Genomic DNA, 22242 nt, shown 5'->3' on the forward strand with positions numbered 1-22242 from the left:
GAACAAAATTGGAGGAGTCACACTTCCTCACTTTAAAACTTATTACAAAGCTGAAGTGGTCAAAACAACATGGTACCGGCACAAAAATAGACCAATGGAATTGAATTGACAGTTCAGAAATAGACTCACATCTATGGCCAGTTGATTTTTGACAAGGCTGCCAAGTCCAGTCAGTTGAGAATGAATGTCTCTTAAACAGGTGGTGCTGGGAGAACTGGATATCCATATGCAAAAGAATGAGGGGGCGGGTCCCTATCTCACACCATATTAGAAAGTTAACTCAAAATGGATCAAAGACAAAAAGGTGTAATATGGAGGCATTTTTGGCACTTGGAATGGTCCTGAATGACCTTGCAAAGACAGATAGAGGCCATTATATATCCTGCCATAATCTATAGAATGGAGTGGGGGAGAGTGTTAACTACAATGTGTAAACTATAATCCATGCTTAGGGGCAGTGCTCCAAAATGTGTTCATCAATTGCAGTGAATGTCCCACACTAATGAAAGAAGTTGTTAATATGGAGAAAAGTAGGAGATGTGGGGAGTGGGACATATAGGACTCCCTTATATATTTTTATGTAACCTTTTATGTAATCTAAGTATCTTTTAAAAATAAATATATTTTAAAAAAATGGATCAAAGACGTTAATATAAGAACCAGGATTATAAAACTTCTGGAAGAAAATGAAGGGAAGCATCTTAAGGACTCTGTGCTAGGCAATGGTTTCTTTCTTTTTTTTTTTTTTTTAAAGATTTATTTATTTCTCTCCCCTGCCCCCCGGTTGTCTGTTCTGTGTCTGTTTGCTGCGTCTTCTTTGCCGCTTCAGCAGCACAGGAATCTGTGTTTCTTTTGTTGCGTCATCTTGTTGTGTCAGCTCTCTGTGTGGGTGGCGCCATTTTGAGGTGGGCTGCACTTTCGCGCTGGGCGGCTCTCCTTATGGGGTGCACTCCTTGCGCATGGGGCTCCCCTACGCGGGGGACAGCCCTGCATGTCAGGGCACTCCTTGCGCGCATCAGCACTGCGCATGGGCCAGCTCCACATGGGTCAAGGAGGCCCAGGGTTTGAACCGTGGCCCTCCCATGTGGTAGACGGACGCCCTAACCACTGGGCCAAGTCCGCCACCTAGGCAACGGTTTCTTAGTCTTTACACCCAAAGTACAAGCAACAAAAGAAAAAATAGGTAAATGGGGCCGCATTAAAATTAAAAACTTTGTGCATCAAAGCACTTTATCATGCAGCTCCTACACTTTGATTTATTGGACTTACTCCACTCAGCTAACATGGAGTTGAAGAAGGTCAACCACCACAACATGGAGCCTAGAGTGTCTACAACTGGAAGCGGGAGGAGTGCATCCAGTACCCATATGGAATCTAAGCCCTCACTTGACATAGATGTGCAATGGACACAACCAATCCAATGTCCACAGAGAAAATGTGGAATGGGTGTGGGAACGGTAGCCATGGTGGCTGCTGGGTGTGGGGAACGGGAGGAAGAGATGAGATGTGGAGGCGTTTTCGGGACGTGGAGTTGTCCTGGATAGTGCTTCACGGACAATTACGGGACATTATAGATCCCCCCAGGGCCCACTGGATGGAACGTGAGAGAGTCTGGGCTATGATGTGGACCATTGACTATGGGGTGCAGTGATGCTCAGAGATGAACTTACCAGGTGCAATGGATGTGTCATGATGATGGGAGAGAGTGTTGCTGTGGGGGGAGTGGGGGGCGGGGGCGGTGGGGTTGAATGGGACCTCATATTTTTCATAATGTAATTTAAAAAAATAAATAAATAATTTAAAAAAAAACAAAAGAAAACAAAGCACTTTATCATGAAAGTGAAAAGACAACTTACTCGATGGTAGAAAATGTTTGGAAACTATTAATACATATTCAGTAATGGTTTAATATCCACAATAAAAAGATAATTCAATGGAGAAATGTGCAAAAGACAATTAGACATTTCTCCAAAGGGGATATACAAATGACTAAAAAGCATATGAAAAAAATGCCCAAATCATTAGCTATTACAGAAATACAAAGCAATAAACCACAATGAGATACTGTTTTCAAGCCACTAGAATGGCTAGTATTTAAAAAAAAAAATAAGTGTTGGTGAGGATGTGGAGAAATAGGAACATTCATTCTTTGATGGTAGCAATGTAAAATGGTGCAGCTGCTGTAGAAGATAGCATGGCAGTTTCTCATGACTTTAAGTACAGAGTTGCCATGTGACCCGGCAATCCCAATTTAAGGTATATAACCCCAAAGAATTGAAAGCAGGGACTCAAACATATTTGTGCGCTGATGTTCATGATAGCATATTCACAGTTATCAAAAGATGGAAGCATCCCAAGTGTCCAACCAATGAATGGATAAATAAAATAACTATACATACAATGGAATAATATACAGCCATAAAATGGAATGAAGTTCTGGGAAGCGGATTTGGCACAACAGATAGGACATCTGCCTACCACATGGGAGGTCCAAGGTTCAAACCCAGGGCCCTCTGACCCGTGTGATAAGCTGGCCCACACGCAATGCTGATGCATGCAAGGAGTGCCAGGCCGCATAGGGGAGCCTCATGTGCAAGCAATGCTTCCCGTAAGGAGAGCTGCCCGCGTGAAAAAAGAGCAGCCTGCCCAGGAATGGCGCCGCACACACGGAGAGCTGACTCAACAAGATGATGCAACAAAAGATGACACAGATTCCGGGTGCCACTGACAAGAATAGAAACTAACACAGGAAAACACAGTGAACGGACGCAGGGAGCAGACAAATGGATGGGGCTGGGGGTGGGGAGGCAGGGAAGGGGAGAGAAATTTTTAAAAAAGGAATGAAGTTCTGATACATGTGACAATATGGATGAACCTTAAAGACATCATGTTAACTGAAATAAGCCAGACACAGAAGGACAACTATTGAATGATCTCACTGATAAGAAATAATTACAATAAGGAAACTCATAGTAAGAATCTGGAGTTTAGGTTACCAGGGACCTGGTGTAGTGAAAGTGGAGTTAAAGCTTGAGTTGTACAGAATTTCTATTTGGGTTGTTTGTAAAATTTTTATAATGGATGGTAGTGATGGTAGCACAGCATTGTGAATGTAATTAACAGCAGTGAGTTATATAGTTAAATGTGGTGAAAAAGGGGAAATTTTAGGTTAAATATATGTTACTAGAATGAAGATTTTTAAAAAATCAACATAGGAATATACAACACTAACAGTGACTTCTGTTGTAAACAATGGACTCTGCTTAATAGTACAATTATAGTTCACAGTATAAATATAAAAATGTTCCTTCATGAATTGTAACAAATATACAACACCAATGTAATATGTTAATAATTTATTGGGTATATATGGAAACTCTGCATTTTAATTATTTTATGCATGACTTTTCTGTAAACCTACAACTTCTATAATAAGTTTTTACAAATCTCCAATTATAACTTCTGACTTGTATCATACTAAGGCTAGTTTCATGCCAGATATTATGACAATTAACAAGGATTTCAAAGAAGTGAAAGCAGATTTTGAAAGAAGGCGAGTTGAAATTCCAGTCTTTTTAGTTGCTACATGGGAAATGCATTCTCATCCTGGTGGTGATATTAACTATCTGTGCAACCTTGAGCAAGTCTGTCTCTTTTTTAATGTCTACGGTGAAATGGTTGGAAGGAATGACCTCTAAGGTCCTTTCCTGCTCTAACATTCTCTGACTCTTCTTTGAATTTGACTGACGGTGGTTGTGATGGAGGTAGCAGGCGGTGGCAATGGCAGAAGGTGGTGAATTCAGAGAGAATAGATTTCAGCTTTTTAAATAAAAGCCGGATGCAAGTAGAAATGGTAGTCTGGACAAGGCAGGTTATATTTTGAAACTCTACTTTTTAGCTGCTTAATCCTCATTAAATATACAATTAACAAGCTCTTGTTGCTGATGTTATGTGCTGGTCACTGTGCCTGTGCTTTCTGTTTCTTCCCTATTTCATTAGGGCTTAATTTCCTTTTCAGAATCCCCTAGGGAAATAGCAAATCTTGTTTAAAGTACTATATTGCCTGACACTGCATAGTACATATGTGCAGAACACTGGTTCTTTCTGACAGGATTTGCTGATTCATCTTGTTCTCCTTTTCCTGGTTTTTGTTTAGGTCCCCAAGCAAGAACAATTCTTATGCAATCAAGTTTACCACAGGCTCAACTGGCTTCAATATGGTAAGGAATGAAAAGGTCCTTTGTTTGTATAAAGTGGTAGAACCTTATGAGTTATTTAGAGTAATATATTTGTAGGAGGATGTATGGAATATGTTTAATTTTTAATTAGTTGTGGTTGTTGCTTCTCTTAATTTTTCTCCTTTTTGTTTTGGAAAACCCAAATGAAAAAGTACCAAATTAACAAACCCTCGAGAACTCATAACATAGCTCAAATAATTCTCAACTCATGGCAAGTCTTATTTCTCCCTTCTTCCTTCTCAGTTATTTTAAGCCCAATCTCAGTCATATTATTTCATCTGCAAATAGTTCAGCATGTATCTCTAAGAGATAAGAATATGTTTTACTATAACTGCAATACCAGTAGTCCACCTAAAATTTTTAACTGTCCTTATCATTAAATAAGTAGTATTCAAATTCCTTAGATTGCCTCATAATTTTTAAAATAGTTTATTCAAATCAGGACTAAAATCCATACTTTGTAGGAACTGGTTGATATTTTTATTTTTTAAATTTTTACTCTGGTAACATATATATACAGCATAAAATTTTCTTTTTAGCCACTTTAAAGTATACAATTCAGTGATATTAATTATGATCACAATGTTATACCACCATCACCACTAACCATTATACCTTTTAAATCTTCTTTAATCTATAGGTTGTTCTCTAACTCTGTGTCCCTTTTCAAAAACAAAACAAAAGCAACAGATCATTTGTTCTATAGTTTATTGTAGTCTAAATTTTGAGATTGTATCTTGTAGTGTGTTAGTGTTGTTTAATTTTTTCCCTCTGATATCTGTATTTCCTAGAAATTGGTAGCTAGTTGTAGTAGGGCTTCTCAGCCTCAGCACTATTGACATTTTGGCCTGGATAATTCTGTGTTCTGTGTCCTTTGCATTGTGGGATTTTTAATAGCATACCTGGCCTCTACTCTCTAAAGGCTAGATGCCAGTAGTATGCCTTCCCTCTGTCCCCCATTGTGACCATCAAAATGTCACCAGACATTGCCAAATGTCCCTTGGTTATAAAATCCTTCCATTTCGAGAACCATTGATGTAGAAGCTTGATTAGATTGAAATTTGATTTTTCCTTCCTTTTTTTTGAGGTGGTGTCGAGTCTACATCAGAGGTGATAGTGTATATTTTCATTGAAAAGCACATAGCATTTCTTTGTCTATCTTTTTATAATTTTAATTGCCATTGATGAGATCCTAAGAGTTTCCTGACATTTACATATTATCAGAATGGTTTCTTAAGAAGCATGCATCTTTTGCTTATATATTATCCATAGATTCTTCCTGGAACATAAAACCTGGTCTACACTGCTCACATGCTAAGTTCATTACTTTTCTGCAAGGTACATTGATATGGTTGATTCCTAAGTAGTCCAGTTTTTGTGCTACTCCTTTCCATCTCCATATTCCCTTCTGCTTCATATAAAAGGGTCTCCAGTATGTAGTAGTCTGACAAAGGGCTGCCGATACAAAGTACCAGAAATCTGTTGGCTTTTATAATGGGGTTTATTTGGGGTAAAAGCTTACCGTTCCAAGGCATTAAAAAGTTCAACTCAAGGCACTGTTAAGAGGTACTTTCTCACCAAAGACTCGTGTGGAAGCAAGATGGCCACTGATGTCTGGCTCGTCTCTGCCTTCCCCTCCGGCCTTACCCTTCCTCTTGAGCTCTGTAGATCCAGCCTCTTGAGCCTTCATGCTTAAGTGATCCTGTAGTCCCCTCTCTCCTGGCATAGGGCTTCTTTCTTTTCAGGCTTCCTTTATCAGTCTTAGCTCTTCTGCTCTCTTTCCAATCTCAGCTGTAAGCTTTCAGGCAAAGTGGCTCACCTCTCCCTGGGGCCTCAGTTGTTTGAGCCTTCTTTGTGTCACATGGCAGAGTCAAAATGAGAAAGTTCTCTCTTCTTGTGTCTGTCTCAGTAAGTGTCAATTTATATCAGATCCAGCAAGGGTGTAGGGACTCAACCTAAACAGTGCCCACTGATGTAGATGAAACAAAAGCCCCAAGTAATCTTATCAAATAATCTAATCAAAGGCCCTTCACTTGAATTTAATGCAATCAAAGCATATCACACTCAGAGGAATAGATTAGTTTACAATCATAATCTTTCTCTTTTTGGGATTTATAAAATAATATCAAACTGCCACACTGTGGAATAGAGCAGTTAGAAAACACCTTATATCAATGACACACCCAGAACTCTTTACATCTGGATAGATACCAATATCTTAGGACCCTCTGAATTAACACTCATAGAGATTAGTTAACAATTTATTAAGTTCTTCTAATGATACCAAAATATGTTGAAATGTTTATTTCATTTCTTGTTTATAAACTGCCCTCTTTGGGGAAAATATTTGAGACTTCTATTAGAATGTTACTATTTGTCCTTGGACATACTGAAAAATTACGTTAATTAAATGTTCATAACCAGAAAAGGAAGTGGGGGGTTGGGAATTTTACCTGCCCTCTAATCTGATTTTCCTAGGCATGGCTAATGATGATGGCTAAAAAAGAAGGACACAAGGAAAAGCAGGCAGGGATTTTCATTTGTGGCTCTGTTCTGTTTAAAAATGAGTATCTGGCAACTGAAAAAGCAAAACAATGGGACAGAAAAGAGAACAGTGGTTGCCAGAGTGTGAGGAGAGGGGAAGTAGTTGGCTCTAAAGAAATATGGGGGAAATTTTATGGTGATGAAAGTTTTTATATATTATGGTGATAGTTACCCAACTTTTTCAAACCTCACAGAACTGTACTCTAAAAAGGGTGAGTGTTACTCTAAGAAATTATACCTTACTTTAAAAACAAAAGATAAAAAGGTTATATGTGAAAATTAAGAAGAAAGTTTTTGATTTATGGAATCAGGAAAAGGCAGTTTCCCAATGTAGCATTTGTCCTGTTGACATTATAGGGGACGTATTTGTTGCCTCTCATCCTCTTTTGGTGTCCAGAAATTGCTAAGTAAAAATCACATTCTGGGACTTGATAGAAAAAAGTGTTTACATACTGTAATAGCTTGTGGGTAAGTTCATTATGAAGTATGGTACAGATTGGAGGAGAAAACACCTTGTGTCTGGCTGGAGACCTAAAGATCCACCCACGTAGGCCTGGCTCAGAGTCAGCCCAGTACATCCTTGTGGTCCAGACTCACCCACCTTGAGATTGTAGGTGAAGTTTTATGGTAGCACAGCCACGCCCCTAGTGTCCATCTTGTCTGGCTGCTTCAGTGCTAAAAAACAGACTTGAATAGTCCCCACAGAGCCTGTATAGCCTGCAAAGCCTAAAATATTTACTATTTGGTACTTAAGGAGAAAGTTTGCCGCCTAGATCATAGTGTTAAATATATGTAGAATATGAATGTGATGTTTTTTGGTCTATGAATATTTTTAATGACCTTGATAAGATTGAGTACAGAATAATTATAATCACAGTTAATGTGTTGAATGCTGAATACTGTTCCAACTACATTATATGGATTATCTCATTTTCTGTTTGCAACAGCAGTTTGAAATAGGTACTTTTTATAAGCTAAGGCACAGTGAGACTCAGTTGGGTCAGAATAAGAAAACAGAGCTTTTTAAACAGTCACTAATAGTAAAAGGTGTACATTTTAATGAAAACCGATTACAGCTAATTTTTTGTTCCATAGGAATCTTTCTGACATTGATCAAGACGGAAAACTCACAGCAGAAGAATTTATCCTGGCTATGCACTTAATTGATGTAGCTATGTCTGGCCAACCACTGCCACCTGTCCTGCCTCCAGAATATATTCCACCTTCATTTAGGTAAGGAAGATTTGACATTAATAAGAATTTGTGTGCTGAGTATGTGAATTTCAAACTTGGCTTTGTTGAATGTATATCCTATAGTGATTTTTTTCCCCTAGCAAATGAATTAAATATCTGTTAATCCAAGATAATCTTATTTTTTATTCTTTATTAATATTGGTCCATTCTTTTTCTTCAAATACTTTTAATTTATTAGTGAATCAACCAAGTGAAATTTTAAAAGATTGTTGATTTAGTAACCATACATGCAACCTAAACTTACCAGAAATTTTAGGGACATATGTTAGTGAAAAAGAAACTGCATAAACCTGTACATAGAAGATAAAGCAAGGAGATTTCACTTGTGAATTCTATACAAAATGCTGCCAATGTACAAATTATAATTAGGAAGATAATTAAAGAAAATAATCCTAGTCTGAAACACAGTGTCAGTAGAGATGTCAAGGGGGCACACTAGGCTCCTCCAGTCGGGTGAAATCTTAGGTGACTGATAGTTTCACATACAGACTTCATGTGCACACCCTCCCAACAACTTCTCAAAGTTTTAAACATAAAAGACAAATATGAGATCTTATAAGCCACGAAGAAGAATAAAAAATAGAAAGATAAAAATAATTTGTCATAATTCCTTGTTTTTGTTTGCCACTGAAAACAATATATCATGAAGTGGGTTGGCTTTTGACAGTGGGAGTTTATTAGCTTGCAAGCTTACAGCTTTGAGACCATGAGAATGTCCAAATCAAGGCATCATCAAGGCAATACTTTTTTCCTGAAGGCTGACTGCCAGAGATCCTTGACTCCTCTGCCACATGGCAAGATACATGGTGATGCCTGCTGGTTTCTCTGTTTGTGTTCTGGGTGACATGGATTTCAGCTTCTTGCTTCCTTGGCCTACTCGTGTGTGCTCTCGCATGCGCTCTCTTTCTCTCTCTCTCTCTCACAGGGTCTGTAAGTTCCACAGTTGCAAGAATCACTTCAAGATATACTTAACATCTGAACTTGATTAAAAAAGATCTAAAAAGAATAGGTAGTTTGGTTTAAAAGAGTAAGGTTAATGGTTTAAAGTGAAATTATTTGGTAAACTAAGTATTTTGTTTTTGGAACTTTAAAGTGTAGACATTTCATGTGTTTATTAAGAAATAGAAAGACTATGTAAAGGGAAAGAGATGTTCCCAACCAGCTGAGTTGCTAGTCTTTCCTTGGAAGAGCTTAAATCTCTGGAGTTTATGGGGCATTGGGAATAGCAGTGAACACTTACTGAGTGCTTACCATGTCCAAGGCACTGTTGTAACAACTTTACAATTATTGAGTATTCAGTCTTTTGGAATTGTCCTTATTTCGCTCATGGTTCTAAACATTTTGAGCAGACTTGGAACTCAGGGTCTGATGATTTGAAATGTTCTCCTCCTCCCTCTCCCCTATATTTTGGTCATAGTTTTCTTTACGTGTGATCAGTTATTTTCTTGGGAGTGTTCTTAGGTAAATTCTGTTTTTTTTTTTTGAAAGATTTATTTATTTATTTAATTTCCCCCCTCCCCTGGTTGTCTGTTCTTGGTGTCTATTCGCTGCGTCTTGTTTCTTTGTCCGCTTCTGTTGTCGTCAGCGGCACGGGAAGTGTGGGCGGCGCCATTCCTGGGCAGGCTGCTCTTTCTTTTCACGCTGGGCGGCTTTCCTCACGGGCGCACTCCTTGCGCGTGGGCCTCCCCCACGCGGGGGACACCCTTGCGTGGCACGGCACTCCTTGCGCGCATCGGCACTGCGCATGGCCAGCTCCACACGGGTCAAGAAGGCCTGGGGTTTGAACCGCGGGCCTCCCATATGGTAGACGGACGCCCTAACCACTGGGCCAAAGTCCGTTTCCCGGTAAATTCTGTTTATCCCTTTCCTTCCACCACCACCACCACCACCACCACCACCACCACCACCCCCGCTTCTTTTCCTTTTTTAAAATATTATTGTGGTAACATATAACACAGAATTTCCCATTTTAACCATTTTTAAATGTACAATTCAACACTATTACTCTCATGGTGTGCTATCATCACCACCATCTATTACCAACATTTTTATCAGAAATTCTATTTCAAATTTGAAATTCTTTTTCAAAATTGCTTTGGCTATTTTGGAACCCCTTGCAATTCCATATGAATTTGAGGATTGACGTTTTCAATTCAGAAAAAAAGCGCTGCTGAAATTTTGATATGGATTGCATTGAATCTTTATGTAGTACTGATGTCTTAACAATATTAAGTCTTCCAATCCATGAACTCAGTATGACTTGCCATCTATTTTTCTTTAATTTCTTTCAGCAGGGTTTTACAGTTTTCACTGTACAAGTCTTTCACCTCCTGGGTTAAATTTGTTCCTACTTTATTCTTTTAGATGCTATTCTAAATGGAATTGTTTTCTTAATTTTAATTTCACAGTGTTCATTTCAGATTTATAGAAACAATTTTTTGCATGTTGATCTTATACCCCACAACTTTGCTATATTCATTTATTACCTCTAGTTTCTTTCTTGGGATTTTCTACGTATAGGATCATGTTATCTGCCAATAGAGATAGTTTCATTCTTCCTTTCCGATTTGAATGCCTTTGTTCTCTTTCTATCCTAATTTTTCTGCATAGAATTCCCAGTACAGTATTGAATAACTGGTGAAAGTGGTTATCCTTGTCTTGTTCCTGATCTTATAGGAAAAACTTTGAGGCTCTCACAATTGAGTTTTTTAGCTGTAGGATTTAATAAAGGCCCTTTATTATGTTGAGGAAGTTCCCCTCTCTTCTTTGTTTTCTGAGTGATTTTATCAAGAATGGTTTGGAAGCGGGAGTCCTGGCTACCACGAGGAAGGTCCCAGGTTCAGTTTCCGGGACCTCCTGGAGAAGGTGAGCTGGCGCAACAGGCAGGCGTGGTGAGCTGAAGCAACAAGATGACTCAACGGGGAGAGACAGTGAGAGACAACAAACCAGGGAGCAGAGATGGGTCAAGCAATTGAGCACCTCTCCTACATGGGAGGTCCTAGGTTGGGTTCCTGGTGCCCCCTAAAGAGAAGATGAGCAGACAGCGAGCACAAACGAGAACAAGGCGGGTGGGGAGATAAATAAATAAAATAAATCCTTAAAAATTTTTGATTTAAAAAAAAAGAATGGGTGCTGGATTTTGTCAAGTAGTTTTTCTGCATCAGTTGAGATCATCATGTGGGCTTTATTCCTCATTTTGTTAACGCTGTGCATTACACTGATTTTTGTGTGTTGAACCTCTCTTGCATTCTTATGATAAATACCATGTAACCATGGTATATATTCCTTTCAATATGCTGTTGGATTCCGTTTGCTAGGTTTTTGTTTTTTGGTTGTTGTTGTTTTTTTTTTTAAAGATTTATTTTTATTTATTTAATTCCCCTCCCCCGGTTGTCTGTTTTCTGTGTCTTTTTGCTGCGTCTTGTTTCTTTGTCCGCTTCTGTTGTCGTCAGCGGCAGGGGAAGTGTGGGTGGCGCCATTCCTCAGCAGGCTGCACTTTCTTTCGCACTGGGTGGCTCTCCTTACGGGTGCACTCCTTGCGCGTGGGGCTCCCCTTCGCGGGGGACACCCCCGTGTGGCACAGCACTCCTTGCGCTCATCAGCACTGCGCATGGACCAGCTCCACACGGGTCAAGGAGGCCCGGGGTTTGAACCGTGGGCCTCCCATGTGGTAGACGGACGCCCTAACCACTGGACCAAAGTCCGTTTCCCATGTTGTTGTTTTTTTTTTTGAGGATTTTTATATCTGTATTCATAAGGGAAATTGCTCTAGCTTTTTAATGCTGTCTTTATATGGCTTTAATGGCATGGTGATGCTCGTCTTACAGAATGATTTAGAAAGCATTCTTCAATTTTTTTAGATGTCTGGTAGAATTCAGCAGTGAAGCCATGTGGTAGACTTTTTTGTTGGGAGGTTTTTTATTACTAATCCAATCACTTTACTTGTTGCAGGCCTACTGAGAATTTCTGTTTAGGTAATTCTTGTATATCTAGGAGTTTTTCTATTTCATATGTATTTTTCTGATGTACAGTTGTTCATACTAGGCTCTTCTAATCCTTTTATTCCTGTCAGGCTTATAGTAATGCCCTCACACGGTCAATTTTTAAAAACCCTTGTTGAATAGAGAGGACCGAGTCTTTATCTTTTCCTCAGTATAAATGAAATTTGCTCCATTGTATGGTGTTATCTTTAAAAATTGATGTTCATAACTTGCTCAATTCTACCCAGCCCTCTTTATTTGAATCTATTTCTTTTTTTCCATAATTTCAGAAGAGTTCGATCTGGCAGTGGCATGTCTGTTATAAGCTCAGCATCTGTAGATCAAAGGTTACCAGAAGAACCAGTTTTAGAAGATGAACAGCAACAGCTAGAGAAGAAATTACCTGGTAAGGCAATTTTTATATTTCAGTTATGTCATCTCTACCTCTGAAGCAAAGATGGAGGTAAAAATAAATTTAACATTTTTGCTGTATTCCTTTAACTGAGACTTATCAGAAAGAAGACACTGTTCATAAGCTTTTAAAAATGGCTAGAGAAATAAGAACTCCACTAATACACATGTGCCATAACTTTTAACTTGAAATTTGGTTATATACTGCTAATCAGAAATTTAATAAATATTACCTGTAGAACACTAAAAATTGATAAGCAGACGGAATTGCCTGATGTATGAATAAAATGTGAAATCACTTACTGTTATTTTCTCATGTTATAGAAAAATTGAAAACTTCTTAATATCCAAAACTATATTAAATACTCCTATTTACAATAGATAAATTCATCATATTATTAAAGTAGTCTAAGATGTCTATGAATTGTTAATGATGAGATGATAATTGATAGTGAGGAGCAAGTGAAATTTATTTCGTGGTCTCTTTATACATTTTTTTTTTTTTAAGATTTATTTTTATTTATTTAATTCCCCTCCCCCGGTTGTCTGTTTTCTGTGTCTTTTTGCAGCGTCTTGTTTCTTTGTCCGCTTCTGTTGTCAGCCGCACAGGAAGTGTGGGCGGCGCCATTCCTGGGCAGGCTGCACTTTCTTTCGCGCTAGGCGGCTCTCCTTACGGGGTGCACTCCTTGCGCGTGGGGCTCCCCTACGCGGGGGACACCCCTGCGTGGCGCGGCACTCCTTGCGCGCATCAGCGCTGCACATGGCCAGCTCCACACGGGTCAAGGAGGCCCGGGGTTTGAACCACGGACCTCCCATGTGGTAGACGGATGCCCTAACCACTGGGCCAAAGTCCATTTCCCTCTTTATACATTTTTAAATTATGGTTAATTGCTCCTCTTCAAACTAAATTACTTTTATTCACTGTTGAAATATTTATTGAACGTGTTCTATGTACAAGGCTATGAGTTGAGTTCAGTGAAGAAAAATAGAGGCTAATTAATACATGGCCTTTTACTGTATGGAAGCTTATAATCTAATAGAGGATTTCAGAAATCCTTATAAACCATCATCAAAGCAGGTAAGTTCATAATAAGAGTATTAGAGATGCACAGAGGAGGTTATTTACAATTGGTTGGCCTAGGTTGGGAAAGGCACAAGGAATGAAATATCTGCAGAAGAGGTCATATTTGAGTTGAGACTTGAAGGTTGAGTAGTGTTGTAAGTGGAAGTAAGGAACCTTCTAGATTTTAATAATAATAGCAACAAAGTCTCAAAAGCAAATACAGGGAAGCAGACTTGGCCCAGTGGTTAGGGCGTCCGTCTACCACATGGGAGGTCCACAGTTCAAACCCCGGGCCTCCTTGACCCGTGTGGAGCTGGTCCACATGCAGTGCTAATGTGCGCAAGGAGTGCCCTGCCACTTGGGAGCCCCATGCCCAAGGAATGTGCCCCGTAAGGAGAGCCGCCCAGCGTGAAAGAAAGTGCAGTTGCCCAAGAATGGTGCCCACATGGAGAGCTGACACAACAAGATGACGCAACAAAAAGAAATACAGATTCCCGTGCCACTGACAACAACAGAAGCGGACAAAGAAGACGATGCAGCGAATAGACACAGAGAACAGACAACTGGGGCGGGGTGGGGTGGGTAGGGGGGAAAGGTTGGGGGGAGAAATAAAAAATAAAATAAATCTTTGGAAAAAAAGCAAATACATACAGAAATCCTTAGAATTTTGAATTTTCTTTTTCTTAAATAGATATTTATTTAAGACTTTTGAATAGGATTTGACGTTATCAGAATTGTTTAGGCATCCATTCTTTCAACAGCCATTTATTAATTGCCCCCTTTATACCAGGAATAGTACCAGAGACTATAATTTAAAAAGACATATAGGGAATTCAATTTTAAGGTGGCAAAGTAAAAGAAATTGCTGTCTTCTCTGAAATCACCGAAGACATGTGAAAAGAACGTACTTACCATCTTAAATCTGTATTCCTAACTATAGTATGTAAGGAAGGGCTAACTAAAGCAGTGAAAATCAAACAGGAATGTGGGAAGAAGCCAAGAAAGAATGGCCATAGCTACAGATCTCAAGGTGAAATGTGAAGTGGCAGTTCTTAAAAATAGATTTGGAACAATGGGAATGTTGTACAGGGACTGGCTGTGGAGTTTCCCTTGCCTGGGGTTGGTACCAAGAATGAGAGGCAAACACAAAATTGAATAAACTTGTGAGAAAACATAATAAGGAACTTGGAGAATGGCATTAAGATCAATGAATAACTTAAAATGGACATAAGCAAGGTTCTTAAAGGTTAGAGAGAAAAATTATTGCCTGGGAAGTAGATCTAAAATTCATAATCAATGTCCTCAAACAAGTAAACCTTTTACTAGATTGAAGAAAAGTATTTACCCATGGTGATCTACAGAGGGATTAGGGCATAGCTTGCTTTTCAGTGTGAAACTCAGAATGCTCACCTTCCTACCTCTGCTTCCAGAAATGTCTTGTTTTTAGAATAGAAAGCACATCAGCTACAATTTTAAGGTAAGAGGTGGAACTTGAGGGGGAGAGATTCAAGATACAGAAGAGATAGGGGGTCAGTATTGCACCAAGGCCATGTAAGAGAAAGGAAAGGATAGAGTTACAAGTAAAGAAAGGAGATTGAGTGATGGTACAGATTATTCTAGAGACAGTGTTTGATGTAGAAGGGAGAGTATTTAAATAAAGGGTGAGATGAAGGTTTTTTTCCCTAGTGCTTAGGAAAGGTAACAAGGGCACAGGCAGTAAAATATGCCAGTGTGTTTTTCTTTTGAAAATAGTTTGTTAAAAATCATGCCTTTGCATAACTGATCTGTTTTTTGTTTTAAAGTAACGTTTGAAGATAAAAAACGTGAGAATTTTGAACGTGGTAATCTGGAACTAGAAAAAAGAAGACAAGCTCTCTTGGAGCAGCAGCGCAAAGAGCAAGAGCGCCTGGCACAACTAGAGCGGGCAGAGCAAGAGAGGAAAGAGAGGGAACGCCAGGAACAAGAGCGTAAAAGACAATTAGAATTGGAGAAACAACTGGAAAAGCAACGAGAACTAGAACGTCAGAGAGAGGAAGAGAGGAGAAAAGAAATAGAAAGACGCGAGGTAAGCCACGAAAGAGCCACCCCACAATTAGCATATGTGCTCCTGGGCTTGCTCTTTCTTTCCCTCTCTCTCTCTATTTGTTTAAAGAATTATATACATAATATATTCACACAATTATTTTTTCTTTTCTTTTCCCACAAGTTAGTGGTTTTATATACTATTCACAAAGATGTTGAACCATCACCACTAATTTCAGAATGTTTTCGTCACCCCAAGAAGAAACCCCACAGCCATTAGCAGTTGCTGCCCATTCACCTCTCCCCTCCAGCTCCTGGCAACTACTGACCACTTTCTGTCACTATAGATTTGCCTATTTTGAATATTTCATATAAATGGAATCATAAAATATTTGGCCTTTTGTGACTCTCATTCTTTCATGTAGCATAATGTTTTCAAGGTTCTTTCATGTTGCAGCATGTTTCTTTTTTCTATTGCCAAATAATATGTCATTGTATGGCTATGCCATACTTTATCTATTTATCATTTGATGGACATTTTAATCATTTTTACTTTATGGTTATTAATAATGCTACTGTGATTGTTCATTTATAAGGTAATAGTCATGTAATAGTCATGTAAAAAATTGAAACCATTGTAAGTTAAGTATTTTTATAGACTTCCTTTGCATTTACATATATAGAAATATAAAGTTTGTGTAGTGAAGAAGGGGAAGGTTTATTGTGTAATTTTTTTAAAACCGTAATTGGTATCATACCTATTACATTGTTCTGAAACTATTATTTTACTTTTAGAAATATGTCTAAGAAATCTTCGCTGCATTCTGTGGAATACTTTATAAATTTGGTGCCATATCTAGATAGGGGCCAAACTAATCTCGTCTGTCTTTCCAAGTTTATTATATTGCTCCAACAGTAAATGCCATGATTCTCTCTTATGTGAATGATATGTATTTTAAAGATGGGAGATTTTTATTTATAAAAATATAATAATTCTTTGATTTTGTCTTCTGACAATTGCTTTAGAAAGCTTGTAACCAGAGCTGACTTTTATTAAGGCAGACACGCTTAGATACTAACAAGAATTAAAGTTCCAGAATGGACCACCAAAAGGTAGATTTGCTGTAGACGGGATTTGCTTTACTTCTTCAATTTAAATTAAGGACATTGTGGAGTATTTGTTGAGAATTATTTAGGAGACATTTTCCATATGCCAGTCATCGTTAGTCAGTTAATGGGAGCATATTGGTGCACCACCGCTCTCCCTTCTCCTGCAGGACCTTACTGTGTGGCAGGAAGACAGGTGAGTGAGTGGCAATTGCAGTAAGGAGCAGAAAATGCTCCGACTGTGCACTCTACCTAGTATTCAGTCAGTGTTAAAGAGAATGATGTTTCCTGAGAAATTACAGAACCTTTTGTAGTAGAAAGGAAATGAGTAATGAAGGAGGTGGGAGTCATAGACCTTTAAAATGGGATAAATAGTTCTCTTTTGATTAAAGAAAAACAAGTTTTAAATTTATGGTTTATTCTGGGGTTTGGGGTATGTATTCACTAGAGGAAAGAAATTTTCCTTGCCCTTTGGAAGTCAGTTAAATAAGGAAGAACAATTTTATTTATCACATCAAGCATTCTTGAAGGCATAAAGACTCAAATTCCAATGGTGAAATGATCCTCTCAGTTCTCATTCCATGTAAATGTCTGTTCCAAATATTCCTTTTTTTCACATAGAAATAATAAATTGTCTGTTTTTGTGTCTCACAGGCTGCAAAACGAGAACTTGAAAGGCAACGACAACTTGAATGGGAAAGGAATAGACGGCAAGAACTATTAAATCAAAGAAACAAAGAACAAGAGGACATAGTTGTCCTGAAGGCAAAGAAAAAGACTTTGGAATTTGAACTAGAAGCTCTAGTGAGTGAGGTTTTTAATACACTTGGTTTGGAAATATACTAACATTGAATCATTAAAATGATAATACTTATCTTTTTTTAAAATTAAAGAATGATAAAAAGCATCAACTCGAAGGAAAACTTCAAGATATCAGATGTCGATTGACCACCCAAAGACAAGAAATTGAGAGTACCAATAAGTCTAGAGAACTGAGAATTGCTGAAATCACCCATCTACAGCAACAGTTACAGGTGAGGAAATACAGGCATGCCAGGAGCTCTCCTCGGCCTGGCAGTGAACAGAAGGGACAAGAGCCCCACCTCTGGGGAATGTGCATTCTGTTTGTAGAGAAAACAGATATTAACTAAATAGGTGAGATGAAAAGTGCTGTGGAGAGGGAGTGGGGGAGGGGCTGAGGAGGGTTGTGGTTGTAAATAGTGGGTCAGAACAGGTTTCTCTGAGAGGGTGCCATTTGAGCAAAGCCTTGAAAGGGACTAGACCGTGGAGCTGCCTGGCTCAGCAAGTTCCTTGGCAGGGGAAACAGCATTGGGAAAGCCCTGAGTGAGTCTCTAGCATGTCTCTGGGAGACCAGTTCCAGCAAGGAGGTCATTGTGGCTAGAGCAGGGCAGAGTCTCCTTAAAGGGAATCCTGGGGGACATACTGGATACTACAGGCAGTTCTATCTTCATTTCATTGCTTGTCCGAAGTCCCATCAAGTTGATAAAGTATCGCCTGGTTTGATATCAGGTGTTGAGCTAGGAAGGCATCAACTTTGTGCAGATACTGTTCCACACTGCATTACGAAAGAAGGCAGATATTTAGTGCAGAGCTGGCTATTTAGTAGAAATACACTAAACACTCACTGGCTGTTGCATAGCCCCTTTATAGAATGGCCATCTTCTCCATGCTAACTGAGACTCATGGTCGTCTCAATTTTGAAAGTTACAGCAGTTGTAAGGCTTTGAAATGTAAGCAAATTACATTCACTTCCTTTATATAGCTTTAGTTGATCATCATATTTGGCCTTTGTCCATACTGCTCAATTTAACCCTCCAGTGAAGTGACAATCACTCAGGCTTTAATTCCTTAGCTGCTGAATGGACAGTCCAACCCACCTCACTTAGGCACTGAGAACATTAACTCACAGTTGAGTTGAGCATCACCTGTGCTGGGTAAAAACATTTTCCTTCTCACCATTTTCTTAAATCTAGACACCTATCAATGCTCTCTTTCCTGTTGTCCAAAAAGTAGAACATTTATGTGAGGAAAGAAGGGTTTTAGGCATTACAGAGACCTAATTGAGTCTTTTTTTTTTAAAGATTTATTTTATTTATTTCTCTGCCCCTCCACCCCCTATTGTCTGCTCTCTTGTGTCCATTCGCTGTGTTCTTCTGTGTCCACTTGCATTCCTGGCAGCATGGGGAATCTGTTTCTCTTTTTCTGTTGCATCATTTTGCTGCATCAGCTCTCCATGTGTGCGGCACCACTCCTGGGCAGGCTACACTTTTTTTCACACAGCGTGGCTCTCCTTGTAGGGCGCACTCCTTGCACGTGGGGCTCCCCTACATGGGGGACACCCCTGTGTGGCAGGGCACTCCTTGCACGCATCAGCACTGCACGTGGGCCACCTTACCACATGGGTCAGGAGGCCCTGGGTTTGAACGCTGGACCTCCTATATGGTAGGCGGATGTTCTATCAGTTGAGCCACTTCCGCTTCCCCTAATTGTTTGTTTCAATTAAAAAGAGGTGGTACGTTAAGTGGTTTACCATAATTTTATCTTTATATGTTTTCAACATTACGATCTCTGGAAAATAATTCACGTTAAAGTGTATTTCCAGGTTTTTTTTTCTTTTGGTGGCATGTGTAATCAGAAAGAAATAATTGTAATATACCCCTGATATTGTAGGCCAGTGCAGTTTAACTAACATAACTAAGTAGATGCTAATGGTACAAAATGCTCCACAGATATTATTGAAAAAATGTTTTTTCGAGTGTGTATGAATTTGATAGTAAAATTTTCAGTTGGCTTATCATGGATTATTACTCATCTATGGCAAATACTCATTCTCAAAGAGAAGTGAAGTTTTTAAAAACTATTTTTATTGAGATGAAATTTACATACAATAAAATGCACCCATTTAGTTGTCAGATGAGTTTTTTAAAATTGAATATTCATGTCATCACCACTATAGTAAAACTGTAGAGTATTTCTGTCATACTAAACAATTCCCTTGTGATTCTTCCCAGTCAATTCTCACCCACACTCCTGGCTCCAGGAAACTACTGAGCCATTTTATCTTTATGTATAAGATATATCTTTTCTAGAGTTTTACATAAATGGAATCATATAGTAAGTACTCTTTTTTTGTCAGGGATCTTTTTCTCAGCATGATATTTTTGAAATTTATTCACATTAGTGGATGAGTCAATAGTTTGTTCCTTTTCGTTGGTGGGTAGAGTTCCCTTGTTTGTCTGCTCACCTGTGATTGACATTTTGGTTATTTCTAGTTTGGGGCTTTTATCAATAAAGCTGATTTGAGCATTCACATATGAGTTGTTATGTGGAAATATGTTTCCATTTCTTTTGGTTAAATTTTTAGGAGTAAAATTGCTTTGCCATAAATCTTATTTAACGCTTTAAAAGTTGTTAGACCATTTAAAAAGTTCCTGAGCCATTTTGCATTTTCATCAGCAGTGTATGAGTTATATAATTGTTTCTCATCCTTGTGAACACTTAGTATTGTCATTCTGGTGGGTATGTAACAGTATCTCATTGTGGCTTTAATTTGCCTTTCCCTGAAAACTATTGATATTGAACAGTTCCTTAAACTTGTTGGCATATGTCTTCTTTTGTGAAGGTGTCTTAAATCTTTTTTCTATTTTTTTATTGGGTCATTTGAATTTTGAAAGTTCAACCAACCTTCCATTCCTGGGATAAATCTCACTTGGTCATAGTATATTACTCTTTCATTTGTATATATTACTATAGTCATTTTGCTAATATTTTATTATGGATCTTCTCATTTATATTTCTGAGGAATATTGTTTTATTATAATGTCCTTGTCTGGTTTGGGTATCAGGGTTAATGCTGGCTTTAGAAATGGTGATATTTCTTCTTTGAATTTTTGGTGGTGTTCACCAGTGAAGCCTTTTAGGCCTGGTAGTTTGTTTTTGGGAAGACTTTTAATTGCAAAATTTATTCAATAGATATAAGGCTATTCAGTTTTCTATTTCTTCTTGAGTCTCTTTTGATAATTTGTAATTCAATGAAGTTATCTTTTTCATCATTGTTCTTTAAATTTATTTATGTAGCTGTTCATAATAATCTCTCATTCTTTTAAAATCTATATTATCTGTAAGAATGTCTCTTCTTTCATTTCTGAAGTTGATAATTTGTCTCTTTCTTTTGATCCATCTTGTTAGTTTTATTTTGTTAAAAAAGCTCTTATATTGATTTTTTTCAATTGTATGTTTTCTATTTTGTTGATTTTTGTTCTTTTTTTGTAATATACTTTATTTTTAGAGAAGTTTTACAGAAAAATTAAACCCAAATATAGGGAATTCCCATATATCCCCAATTTTTGCTTTTATTATTTCTTTCCATCTACTTACAATGGGTTTAATTTGCTTTTTTCCCCTAATTTTGTGAGGAAGCTTAGATCATTGAATGTGGATCTGACTTCATTTCTAAATATAAGCATTTTAAACTACACATTTCCTCCTACACACTATTATAGCCGTATTCTACAAATTTAATATGTTTATGTTTTCATTTTCATTCAGTTCAAAGTCCTTCTTGAGTTTCTTTGTCATTTCTTTTGACTAATGGGTTGTTTAGAATTATGTTGTTTCATTTCCAAATAGAGTGAGTTTTTCCAGAGAACGTATGATTTCTAATTTATATATTTATGTTAAAGTCTGAAAGCCTACTCTATATGATTTCAATCCTTTTAAATTTATGTTATGGCCCAGCATGTAGGCCATCTTGGTGAGTATTCCATGTGCTCTTGAAAAGAATCTGTATTCTGTTGTAGTTCGGTGGAGTATTCTATAAATGTCAGATCAAGTTGGTTCATAGTGTTGTTTGAGTCTTCTGTATCCTTTATTGATTTCGTGATGTTCTCCTTCATTGCTAGAAATTGTTTAGAGATATTAAACGGATGCATTTAACTTTCTAAAGTATATTCTTATGTGGTAACGCTCATATAAGTGTGTTTCATTAACTATTGATGAGAAGCTTAATAAAATAATCCCCTGGAAACTGTAGGCACTATGGCTGTATACTTATTATCTCACTGAATGACTGAATGCTGTATGACCAAACAAATATTTAGAATTTAAGATTGATACTTATGATAAAGTACAAATATAAGGATTCCTGAAAAGGTGAAGTGAGAAATAGTACATGGTTCGAAGAAAACCAGGTACGTGCTGGCAATAAGATGTTCATTACCTTTCCTGACCGGGAGTAGCAGATATCTGCTAGCAAATGTGTTTCTGTTTTAGAAACTTATTTGGAAGGTTATACTTTTTAAAGTAATGGTTATAAATGTTAAAAAAAAAAAAAAAAAAACCAAAGTGATCTGAGCCAGGTTTTATCTTGGTACTTCATTGTTTGTCTTGGCTCAGAAAAGTTTGGTTAAGAGGCCTTTTCTTAATTTAGAGAGAAGAATAAGGTGAGGAGAAACACAGTTGACTAGGCTTTTAGGAAAACAATTTGATTTGAGTATACTATTTTGCCCACATTTGATTTGATTTGATATGATTGTTCCTATGAAGAAATTCTTCCACATCTTCTGTTCTACTAAATCTGTCTACTCTGTAAACATATGGTATA

The 22242-nt window shown here is 37.9% G+C and overlaps 1 protein-coding gene across 4 annotated transcripts in view; it reads left to right on the top strand.

The window, feature by feature from the left end:
* The window catches only part of ITSN1 (intersectin 1), a 243466-nt gene that overhangs the window by 114751 nt on the left and 106473 nt on the right, over positions 1–22242 (top strand). For all 4 annotated transcript variants that reach the window (XM_058296182.2, XM_058296184.2, XM_058296183.2 and 1 more), the window contains 6 exons: positions 4157–4220; positions 7878–8015; positions 12307–12422; positions 15293–15555; positions 17274–17423; positions 17513–17653. In XM_058296182.2, the coding sequence (XP_058152165.1) occupies positions 4157–4220; positions 7878–8015; positions 12307–12422; positions 15293–15555; positions 17274–17423; positions 17513–17653 (872 nt within the window). The remainder of the gene's footprint in view (positions 1–4156; positions 4221–7877; positions 8016–12306; positions 12423–15292; positions 15556–17273; positions 17424–17512; positions 17654–22242) is intronic.

This window comes from Dasypus novemcinctus, chromosome 4, assembly GCF_030445035.2.
Source record: "Dasypus novemcinctus isolate mDasNov1 chromosome 4, mDasNov1.1.hap2, whole genome shotgun sequence".
In the NCBI taxonomy this organism is placed as follows: domain Eukaryota; kingdom Metazoa; phylum Chordata; class Mammalia; order Cingulata; family Dasypodidae; genus Dasypus; species Dasypus novemcinctus.